This window comes from Chlorocebus sabaeus, chromosome 6, assembly GCF_047675955.1.
Source record: "Chlorocebus sabaeus isolate Y175 chromosome 6, mChlSab1.0.hap1, whole genome shotgun sequence".
In the NCBI taxonomy this organism is placed as follows: Eukaryota; Metazoa; Chordata; class Mammalia; order Primates; family Cercopithecidae; genus Chlorocebus; species Chlorocebus sabaeus.
This window is the reverse complement of record NC_132909.1, coordinates 22296834-22308858: the sequence shown is the minus strand read 5'-3', so window position 1 is coordinate 22308858 and position 12025 is coordinate 22296834. Positions and strand designations below refer to the sequence as shown.

General features: G+C 42.1%; 1 protein-coding gene across 14 annotated transcripts in view; it reads left to right on the top strand.

Annotated features, from left to right (window-relative positions):
- ZNF382 (zinc finger protein 382) overlaps window positions 1–10162 on the top strand; it is a 34387-nt gene extending 24225 nt beyond the window's left edge. For 5 of the 14 annotated variants that reach the window (XM_007996545.3, XM_073016592.1, XM_073016596.1 and 2 more), the window contains exons 5-6: window positions 1784–3200; window positions 4145–10162. In XM_007996545.3, coding sequence (XP_007994736.1) covers window positions 1784–3200; window positions 4145–4205 — 1478 coding nt within the window. In that variant the 3' untranslated portion in view covers window positions 4206–10162. Of the gene's footprint in view, window positions 1–1783 lie in introns of all 14 variants that reach the window. The other 9 variants (XR_005238218.2, XR_005238219.2, XR_012093181.1 and 6 more) reach the window with 9 other exon arrangements.
- The last annotated feature ends 1863 nt before the right edge of the window (window positions 10163–12025 follow it).

Genomic DNA, 12025 nt, shown 5'->3' with positions numbered 1-12025 from the left:
GCTGTTGTCATTGTGTATCAGCATTGTTTCTTCTTATTGCTGTGGTAGTATTCGATTGTATAATACATGACACAGTTTTACCTGTTCATCTTTTGATGGATATTTGGGCTGTTCCCAGTATGGGACTATTATAAATAACAATGTAAATCATAGGTAAGATGAATCCATCTTTAAATTGCCCTCCCAAATATGGATGGTAGTAAGGCAACTATAGTAAGATATACAATAATTTTTAAAAAATGATTAAGATTAATCAGTGCTCTGCACATTCATCGAAGAATCCAGCCCTTTACAACTCCAACAGGGAATTGCAGAGTTAAGGTGACTGTATTGGGAGGAAAACTCAAACCTATCTTTCCCTAAAGCTGAAAAAAGTAATTTGGCAAATTGAAAGAATGAAGTTAGAATTGTTGGTCAGGAGAATTTCATTATTGACCATCTCTGGCAGAATAAATTGATGGTAACAGCAATCAGAATACTATAGTCTCCGGACACTGTGGCTCACGCCTATAATCCCAGAACTTTTGGAAGATCACTTGAGGCCAGGAGTTCAAGTCCAGCCAGGGCAACACAGGAAGACCCCGTCTGTAAAAAAAAATGAAAAATTAGCTGGATATGGTGGCACACACCTGTAGCCCCAGATACTTGGGAGGCTGAGGTGGGAGGATTGCTTGAGCCCAGGAGGCCAAGGCTGCAGTGAGCCAGGATCACACCACTGTATTCCAGCTTGGGGGACAGAGCGAGACCCTTTCTCAAAAAAATAAAAATAAATTTAAATACATATATATATAAAATATGTATACACAACAGTGACTGTATTCATGTTGGAAATATATTTTGTCTTTTGGTGTATTTGATAATTCCTCATGGGAATATGTTTTCCAGATTCTCTGCTTTCAAGAGAAAATAAATTGCAGTTATATGGACATCTAGGGCCTAGACTATAGACTAATGTTTCTGTAAACACTAGGAAATGAGCTGAGAAAGTTCATTTACTATTCATGGGCTCAGTGCAAGTGAAGAAGAAAGAATTGGAAGCACTTACAACACTTACTTAGTCATGAGGGGATAAATAATGTATAGCTTTTTGTCTCTTCCTAAATAATTTTTTGTCACATTGCTTATTGTTCAGCACCCTTGGTAGACTCACTTCAGCAGCTCTGAATCTTCCATTCCAAGGAGAATCCCTCTTCCATCATTCTTTCTCTTCTGCTCACTTATCCTTTTTTTTTTTTTGAGACAGACTTTCCCTCTTGTTGCCCAGGCTGGAGTGCAATGGCACGATCTCGGCTCACCGCAACCTCTGCCTCCCGGGTTCAAGCAATTCTCCTGCCTCAGCCTCCCGAGTAGCCGGGATAACAGGCATGCACCACCATGCCCAGCTAATTTTGAATTTTTAGTAGAGACAGGGTTTCTCCATGTTGGCCAGGCTGGTCTCAAACTCCTGACCTCAGGTGATCCGCCCACCTTGGCCTCCCGAAGTATTGGGATTACAGGCATGAGCCACTGCGCCTGGCCATCCTTGTGTTTCTCATACCTTCTCAGTGCAGCTTATAACGTGCCAAAGATATGAGTGTTTTTTGCTTATGCCAGTTTTTCTTCATTTTAACAGAGTAGCAAGATTTGTATTTGTGTTTATACATTTTCGCTACCAAGAGGTAATTTATTCTGGCCTTTTTGTAGATCAGAGTAGTGAGATAGTCTCACCATAGTTTGTCTGGATGTATACCCAACCCATAGCATTTATGTGAAGACTGACAGTGTTAATTGTATTCTTTTCTAGAAGAAGATGGGAAAACTGAAGATGTCTTAGTGAAGTTCAAAGAATACCAAGACAGGCATACTAGATCCCTCATATTCATCAATCACAAAAAACTAATTAAGGAGAGAAGTAATATTTATGGTAAAGCACTTACTCTAGGCAAGAACCGTATTTCAAAAACCATACTATGTGAATATAAACCTGATGGAAAAATTTTGAAAAATATTTCAGAACTAGTCATTAGAAATATAAGCCCCATAAAAGAGAAGTTTGGGGACAGTACTGGATGGGAGAAATCACTCCTCAGTACCAAGCATGAGAAAATTCATCCTGCAGTGAATCTCCAGAAACAAACAGAAAGAGTTCTCAGTGGTAAACAGGAGCTTATTCAGCATCAGAAGATTCAAGCTCCAGAGCCACCGTTTGACCATAATGAATGTGAAAAATCCTTCCTGATGAAAGGAATGCTATTTACACATACTAGAGCTCACAGAGGAGAAAGAACCTTTGACTACAATAAAGATGGAATTGCCTTCATAGAAAAGTCAAGCCTCAGTGTCCATCCAAGTAATCTTATGGAAAAGAAGCCCTCTGCCTACCACAAATATGGGAAATTCCTCTGCAGAAAGTCTGTCTTTATTATGCCTCAGAGACCGCAAACAGAAGAGAAACCCTTTCACTGTCCTTACTGTGGGAATAACTTTAGAAGGAAATCGTACCTCATTGAACATCAGCGAATTCACACCGGTGAAAAACCTTATGTTTGCAATCAGTGTGGAAAGGCCTTCCGTCAGAAGACAGCCCTCACCCTTCATGAGAAAACACATATAGAGGGGAAACCCTTCATTTGTATCGATTGTGGGAAGTCCTTCCGCCAGAAGGCCACCCTCACTAGACATCACAAAACACATACGGGGGAGAAAGCCTATGAATGTCCTCAGTGTGGAAGTGCCTTTAGGAAGAAGTCATACCTCATTGATCACCAGAGAACTCACACAGGAGAGAAACCATATCAGTGTAATGAGTGTGGGAAGGCATTTATCCAGAAGACAACCCTCACTGTGCATCAGAGAACTCACACGGGAGAGAAACCCTATATTTGCAATGAATGTGGGAAGTCCTTCTGCCAAAAGACAACCCTCACTCTCCACCAGAGAATTCACACAGGGGAGAAACCTTATATTTGTAATGAATGTGGGAAGTCCTTCCGCCAGAAGGCAATCCTCACTGTTCATCACAGAATACATACAGGAGAGAAATCCAACGGGTGTCCTCAGTGTGGGAAAGCCTTTAGTAGGAAATCAAACCTCATTCGCCATCAGAAAACTCACACAGGAGAGAAACCATATGAATGTAAACAGTGTGGGAAGTTCTTCAGTTGTAAGTCAAACCTCATTGTCCATCAGAAAACTCACAAGGTAGAAACCATGGGAATTCAGTAAGTAATGTGGCTTTTTTTGGTAAAAAAATGTTAAGTCATAGTAAACCCTGTAGATGATGTTGCTTGCAAGCATAATAATATCCAACAGTTTAAGGTACTATACCACATGGTAACCTACTGTTTGCCAGCCTGTAAAACACACACACATACACACACACACACACACACACACAAATATTAGACAAATTACATGACAAAAATCATTAAAAAGTCCAAATTTTTTTATTACTAGCTTCAGCAGACAAAAACTTCCTCTGTCAAGGTGTTATAAACATTTAAAATCACATTTTCCATTTCAATACATATCCTTTTGTTAATCAGTAATAACTAGTTGGCCAACTGACTGCAGTCCATGGACTATACAGTGAGTAGAGAGGTTCTTTAAAAGAAGGAGGTATAAACTGTATTTCTCATTGCAAATCCAAAATAAAAATTAGTTGTTACCTCCTCACAGTTGACCACGATTCTGACTCTTAATATTACAAATTAGTTTTTACATATCATAAACCTTTCTATAAATTGGATTATCATGCATTCTTTCATGTACGGCTTATTACATTCATCATGTCCCTGAGTCTAATCATTAGTGCATGTGGCAGAAGTTTATTTATTTTTATCCAGTATAGAATTCTATTATATGATTATATCACAATTTATCCATTCTCCTGTTGATGAACTTTTACATTGTTTACAGCTTAGGGTCACAATAAATCATGCTTCTGAGAGCATACTTGTCTTGGTGTACATACATGTATTTCTCTTGTGTATATACTTAGGAATGGAATCGCTGGGTCTTAGTGCATATGTGTATTCAGTCAGATACTGGCAGACGATTCAGAACTTTCACCACATGAGATAACTGACACTGAAGGGAAATAGCTATAAATTTTATCAATATGGTGCTGGTTCAAACCAGAGAATTCATGCTTTTCATTTCACAGGGAAATTCATTTCACAGGGAAACTTGATCAATATTATTGTGAAAACTGGGAATGTGAATGAACGTAATATATGTAGAAAGACGTTTAGCCACAGCCCAAATCTTCCAGGTAAATGTCATAAATGTGAGATTGCTGTTAGCCACAGTTAATGCCTTATTTGAAAGCAAAAAGTGTACTAGAGAAGGAGAGGCATCCAGCATTTCCCTTTTTCACCATCAGAGAATTCCAACTAGAGAAAAGTCCTGTGAGTGTGTTGAAGTTAGAGCATGGGGAGGAATATAGTCTTTACCTGCGGTCTGTATCTTGCTGGTCAAGTACAAATGATGAATATGGAAAAGCTTGTAGCCATTGTTCATATATTACGCTACACCAGGGAATTCACATAGGATGAGAACTCTTCAAATGAAATGATCGTAAGAATGACTTTAACTGTTGCTCATTTCTTTTACACCATCAAATAATTAATACTAAAGAAAGGAAGATTAAAAGGAAACAAATGGGGCTTGGGACTTTGTTTTTGTTTTTTTGTTTTGTTTTTTTTTTTTTTTTTTTTTGAGAGAATCTCACTCTGTCACCCAGACTGGAGTGCAGTGGCATGATCTCAGCTCACTGCAGCCTCTGCCGCCCAGGTGCCAGTGATTCTCCTGCCTCAGCCTCCTGGGTAGCTGAGATTATAGGCAAGCACCACACGCATGGCTAATTTTTGTATTTTTAGTAGAGACAGGGTTTCATCATGTTGGCCAGGCTGATCTTGAACTCCTGACCTCAGGTGATCTGCCCACCTCGGCCTCCCAAAGTGCTAGGATTACAGGGACTTTTAACTCTGGGGAGAGCTGTCTTCCATGACAGAAGTCTAGCCATACCGAGACTATAATGCTAGGAAGTCTATGTGTAGGCACCCAGGTCAACAGCCACAGCTGAGCTCCCAGCCATCAGCTAGCATCAGCTGCCAACCACGTAAGTGAAGCCTCTTGGACATCCAGTCAAGCCTTCAGATGACTGTGGACCCTGCTGATACCCAACTGGTACCACAAATGAGACCTCAAGCAAGAACTGCCCAGCTGAGGTCTTCCCAAATTCCTGGCCAACAAAATGGTCAGGCTTTTAAACTAAAAACAGTTTTATTTTTTATTTAATAAAAAAGTTTTTATTTAACTTGATTGTTTTATTAAAAGGGAAAAGTAATTTTTTAGTATCTATTAACATATCATAAAAATAAAGGTATAAGGCTGGGCTTGGTGGCTCATGCCTGTAACCCCAGCACTTTCGGAGGTGTTGGGAGGATCACTTGAGCCCAGGAGTTTGAGACCAGCCTGGGAAACATGCCAAAACCCCATCTCTACAAAAAATTAGCGAGGCATGGTGGCACATGCCTGTAGTCCCAGCTACTGGGGAGGCTGAGTGGGGGGATCACTTGAGCCCGGGAGGCAGAGGTTGCAGTGAGCCAGGATAGCGCTACTGCACTCCAGCCTGGGTGACAGAGTGAGGCCCTGTCTCAAAAATAAATAAATAAATAAATAAATAAATAAATAAATAAATAAATAAATAAAGGTATAAATATTTGGATTCTGCAGTCAATGAGCAAAGATATGGTGGTTACTAATAGGTGATTTTGGCATGAAGAAAAACTGACCATAAAATATAGTTGAGGATTTGGCTGCATTTTTGGCTTACAATTACAAACCTTAATAACAACTCAATTGAGGGGTCCATATATGTTCTTTCTCATTTTCTGGCAGTAAATCATATTCGTCATATACGTCCCAATTTTGCACACACAAAAAATGAAAATAGCCCCCAAAGAAAGGCTGTGGATAATGTGATCCATCCTCAAAAGACCCCGTGCTGTCATTTCTCAACAAAGGCGCAGAGAGAAATCAAGGTATGGAATCTAATGAATGTCTGTGAAGGAGGTACTTTTGAATGCTTTAAAGAAAGTCTAAATGAAGTTGTGTTTTCTTTTTTTCTTTCTTTCTTTTTTTTTTTTTTTTTTGAGACAGGGTTTCGCTTTTGTTTCCCAGACTGGCGTGCAATGGTGCAATTTCGGCCTATTGCAACCTCTGCCTCAAGCGATTCTTCTGCTTCAGCCTCCCAAGTAGCTGGGATTACAGGCGCCCACCACCACGCCCAGCTAATTTTTTTGTATTTTTAGTAGAGACGGGGTTTCATCATGTTGGCCAGGCTGGTCTCCAAAGCCTGACCTCAGGTAATCCCCCCGCCTCGGCCTCCCAAAGTGCTGAGATTACAGGTGTGAGCCACTGTGCCCGGCCGAAGTTGTGTTTTCTAAGCTGCTGCTCCTTAGGAAAATTTGGTCCTGTGGTTTATATTTTGGCATGAAACAACATTGGGCTATATTCCAGAATCCTGCTTGAAGATTTCTTTTGAAGAAGTCAGAAATTTTCTTTGCTTTTTTTTTTTTTTTTTTTTTGAGACAGGTTCTCAGTCTGTCACCTAGGCTGGAGTACAGTGGTGCCATTATAGCTCACTGCAGACTTAAATTCCTGGACTCAAGCAATTCTCCTGCCTCAGCCTCCCAAGTAGCTAGGACTACAGGCTACACCATCCCACTCAGTTAACATTTTTATTTTTTATACATATGGGGTCTCGCTGTGTTGCCCAGGCTGGTATCAAACTCCTGGCCTCAAGCAATCCTCCCTCTTCAGCCTCCTAAAGTGCTGGGGTTACAGGTGTGAGCCACTTCACTCACTTTAGAGATTTTCACTTTATGAATTGATAAATACAGCATTGCCTCACTTAATAGGGATACATTCTGAGAAATATATCAGTAGGCGGTGTCATGATTTTGCAAGCATCACAGAGTGCTGATACAAACCGAGATGGTACAGCCTACGAAACACCTAGGCTATATGGTAGAGCCTGTTGCTTCTAGGCTACAAATCTGTACTGCATGTTACTGTGCTGAATACTATAGGCAATTGTAACACAATGGTAATTATTTGTATATGTAAACCTATCTAAACACAGAAAAGGTACAGTAAAAATATGGTACTATAATTTTTTTTTTTTTTTTTTGAGACAGAGTCTCACTCTGTCGCCCAGGCTGGTGTGCAATGGTGCGATCTCGGCTCACTGCAACCTCCGCCTCCCCGGTTCAAGTGATTCTCCTGCCTCAGCCTCCGGAGTAGCTGGGAGTACAGGTGCAAGCCACCAAGCCTGGCTAATTTTTGTATTTTTAGTAGAGATGGGGTTTCACCATGTTGGCCAGGATGGTCTCAATCTCCTGACCTCGTGATCCACCCGCCTTGGCCTTCCAAAGTGCTGGGATTACAGGCGTGAGCCACCACACCTGGCCGGTACTATAATCTTATGAGACCACCATTGTATATGCAGTCCATCAGGAACCAAAATGTCATGTGCCGCGTGAGTATTTTTCATCTAACTTATCTATTGCTCAATGAAGTTTGGGCAGCTCTAAGGAGCAAACATGTTTATAGAATCTAAGTCAACTTGGCCTAAATATATATGACAAAATAGGAGTGATTTTGCAAATTCATATTTTGTAGACCTAACTGCAAGGTCATAAGACATATGCAAAATGATTTCATCAGTTCAGAGGACTAACAAGACTCCACAGAGCACACCCAGGAAATGTTTTTGGTTAGAAGCAAAGGATGTGGCTCAGCAAAAGAAAGGGAAGGTAAGCACTGGGGCTCAGAATCATCTAGCTGCACGCTTCTCAGTGGTTTTATTCACGTACAGACTGCACACTGTCTCTGAACTGAACCACTAAGATCTGTATGAAACTTGATTTGGGGAGAGCTGATGGCAGGACTTCTCAACACGGGTTTTTTTGTTGTCATTGTTTTGTTTTTTTGAGACAGAGTCTTGCTCTGTAGCCCAGGCTGGAGTGCAGTGGTGCACTCCACAGCAACCTCTGCCTCCTAGGTTCAAGCAATTCTCCTGCCACAGCCTCCCAGGTAGCTGGGATTATAGGCAGGTGCCATCACGACCAGCTAGTTTTTGTGTTTTTAGTGGAGACGGGGTTTCTCCATGTTGGCCAGGCTGATCTCAAACTCATGACCTCAGGTAATCCACCCAACTCAGCCTCCCAAAGTGCTGGGATTACAGGCGTGAGCCATCGTGCCCAGCCACTGCATAGGTTTTTTATTCCTCTCTGTTCACTGGTTACATAGTCATGCCAGGCTATCTAACTGGTTAGGTGAGTTAAAAAAAGTTAAAAAGCCATCATTAACAAATTGGCTGTGGGAGTCTCCCAGGGAATATAAGACTTTAACCGGCCAGGCGCGGTGGCTCACGCCTGTAATCCCAGCACTTTGGGAGGCCGAGGCGTGCGGATCACAAGGTCAGGAGATCGAGACCATCCTGGCTAACACGGTGAAACCCCGTCTCTACTAAAAATGCAAAAAATTAGCCAGACGTGGCGGCGGGCGCCTCTAGTCCCAGCTACTTGGGAGGCTGAGGCAGGAGAATGGCATGAACCCAGGAGGCGGAGCTTGCGGTGAGCCGAGGTCACGCCACTGTACTCCAGCCTGGGCAACTGAGCGAGACTCCATCTCAAAAAAAAAACAAAAGGACTTTAACCAGTACCTCATGTAGCTCACCGGCTTTATCCCAACCAAGAGTCAGAGCCAGACATCCAGGCATCATGGAGATAATGTTAGAGCTTTGCAGTCTGACTGTAAATCAGCTCCATCCTACAAACATGGTTCCTATAACTGCTGTGTATTTCCTGATAATGTATGTGAACAAGCATATCTCCTCACCCTCTGTGTCCCCAGTATCAGATAGTGCACAGTACATCTCAAATGTGATCATTTCTTGCCAGCTAATGCTTTAATTTCTCCACTCAGTTTCTGGTCTAGCAGTAGAACCAGGCTTGCCATGCCCTGCTTCACAAGTAAAATGCAACAGCAAAAGCACAGGCTCCAACACTAGTCTTCAACATTCACCTGGGATGTTCTACTATTTGAGATATTCATCAGTTTATAATTGGGCTTTTCAAAACCCTAGATATGTGACAATACCAAGTGCTGACAAGAATGTGAAACAACTGAAACTCTTTCTTTTTCCTTTTTTTTCTTTTTTTGAGATGGAGTCTCGCTCTGTCTTGATCTCGGCTCACTGCAAGCTCCGCCTCCAGGTTCATGCCATTCTCCTGCCTCAGCTTCCCGAGTAGCTGGGACTACAGGCACCCGCCCCCACGCCCGGCTAATTTTTTGTATTTTTTAGTAGAGACGGGGTTTCACCGTGTTAGCCAGGATGGTCTCGATCTCCTGACCTCGTGATACGCCCACCTCGGGATTACAGGCATGAACCACCGCGCCCAGCCGGAACTCTTTCTTTTTTAACCTTTATTTTAGATTCAGGAGTACAGATACAGATTTGTTACTGGAACTCTCATACATTGCTAATAGGAAAGGCAAAATGGTAAAGCTGCTCTGGAAAACAATATGCCAGTCTCAAAAAGTTACACATCCAATATGACCCAGCAATCCCACTTATAAGTATTTATCCTGGAGGAATGAAAAATTATGTGCACACAGAAACCTGTACATGAGTGTTTGTAAGTATCATTTATAATTAAAAAAAATTAAAAACTCGAGACAAGCAAATGTTCTTCAGTATGTAAATGGATACACTGTGGTACATTCACAGGATGGAATTCTACTAAACAATAACAATAATGAGCTACTGAAACATGCAACAATATGGATGAACTTCGAATATATTATGCTAAGGGAAAGAACCCAGTCCCAAAAAGTTACATACTGTACGATTCTATTTATATGACATGTTGGAAAAGGTGAAAATATAACAACAGAAAACAGATCAAAGGTTGCTGAGTGTCTGGGGTGGGGTGGGGTCTGAATACACAGGGGGTGCACGAGGGAATTCTTTGAGGTGTTGGAATTGTTTTGTATCCTGCTTGTGGTCATAGATAACAAAAATCTATGCATGTGTAAAAAATAGAAGTATAAAAAAGTGAATTGTACTGTCTGTAATTTTTTTTTAATAAAAATCCCTAGCTCTGCTTCATTAGCAGCAGTACCTCCTGATTTGTGTCTCCAAAGATATCTTTGACTGGCTTCTGAATTATATATCCAGTAGTAGTCAGTCTACACACACACAGGCCTTCTTACGTGGTCTCATCATTGTTCCGCAGGTCAACTCACAACACAAGGAACACACTGCACTCAGCCCATATTTGTAAACTCCATCCAGATGATCAGCCCACCATTGGAGTGGCAGGCTTCATGTCTAGGGGTGGCACACCTATGGAAGATGGAACTCAGGGTGTGTGTTCTGTTGGACGTCTCCAACACATCTAACAATGGCTGACAAACCAGTCAATACATAGTCATCTGGGCATATGCAATCATTGGGAATAATACTAAGTGGGGCCAATTCTGCTATCCCTTGGTTCTCAGCGATATTCTTTTTTTTTGTTTTCGAGACGGAGTCTCGCTCTGTCGCCCAGGCTGGAGTGCAGTGGCTGGATCTCAGCTCACTGTAAGCTCCACGTCCCAGGTTTACGCCATTCTCCTGCCTCAGCCTCCCGAGTAGTTGGGACTACAGATGCGAGCCACCATGCCCAGCTTAGTTTTGTATTTTTAGTAGGGACGGGGTTTCACCATGTTGGCCAGGACGGTCTTGATCTCTTGACCTCGTGATCCACCTGCCTCGGCCTCCCAAGGTGCTGGGTTTACAGGCATGAGGCACCGCACCCAGCCCTATCTAACCATATTTTTATATCCATTAACTAACTTCTCTTCACCCCTGGCCCCTCACTTCCTAACCTCTGGTAACCATCATTCTACTCTGACCTCCATGAGATCAATTCTTTCAGCTCCCACTTAAGCATGGGAACATGCCAAGTTTGTCTTTCTGTTCCTGGCTTATTTCCCTTAACATAATTAACCTCCATTTCCACCCATGTTGCTGTAAATGGTAGTATTTCATTCTGTTTATGGCTGAATAGTATTCCATTGTGTATAAATCCATTATGCATTGATGGAGACTTAGGTTGATTCCATATTTTGGCCATTGTTAATAGTGCTGCAGTAAACATGGGTGTGCAGATAGCTCTTAGATATACTGATTTCCTTCATTCTGGATATGTACCCCACAGTGAGATTTCTGGATTATGTGGATTATCTATGTTTAGTTTCTTGAGAAAACTCTGTAATTTTTTCTATAGTGGTTATACTAATTTACATTCCCACCAACAGTGTACTAAAGTGTTCCCCTCTCTCTGCCCTCACCAAGATCTGTTATTGTTTGTCTTTTTTATAATGGTCATTTTAAAATTTCTATTCATTTTTCTGAGACAGAGTCTTGCTCTGTTGCCCAAGCTGGAGTGCAGTGATGCAATCTCGGCTCACTGCAACCTCTGCCTCCTGGGTTCAAGTGATTCTCCTGCCTCAGCCTCCTGAGTAGCTGGGATTACAGGTGCATGCCACCACGCCAGGCTAATTTTTGTATTTTTAGTAGAGGGTGGGTTTCACCATGTTGGCCAGGCTGGTCTCTAACTCCTGACCTCAGGTGATCACCCGCTCTGGCCTCCCAAAGTACTGGGATTACAGGCATGGGCCACCACGCCCGGCCTTAGTTTTTGAGATGGAGTTTCGCTCTTTCACCCGGGCTGGAGTGAAATGGCATGATCTCAGCTCACTGCAACCTCTGCCCTCTGGGTTCAAGCAATTCTCCTGCCTCAGCCTCCTGAGTAGCTGAGATTATAGGGGCCTGCCACCACACCTGGATACTTTTTGTATTTTTAGTAGAAATGGGGTTTCACCATGTTGGTGAAATTTGCATGAGATTTAGAAGGTGGAAGTGAAGCAGTGCCACTATTCTTGGAAAGTTTTCATGGATGAGCAAATGGCTACATGTGGCATGTTC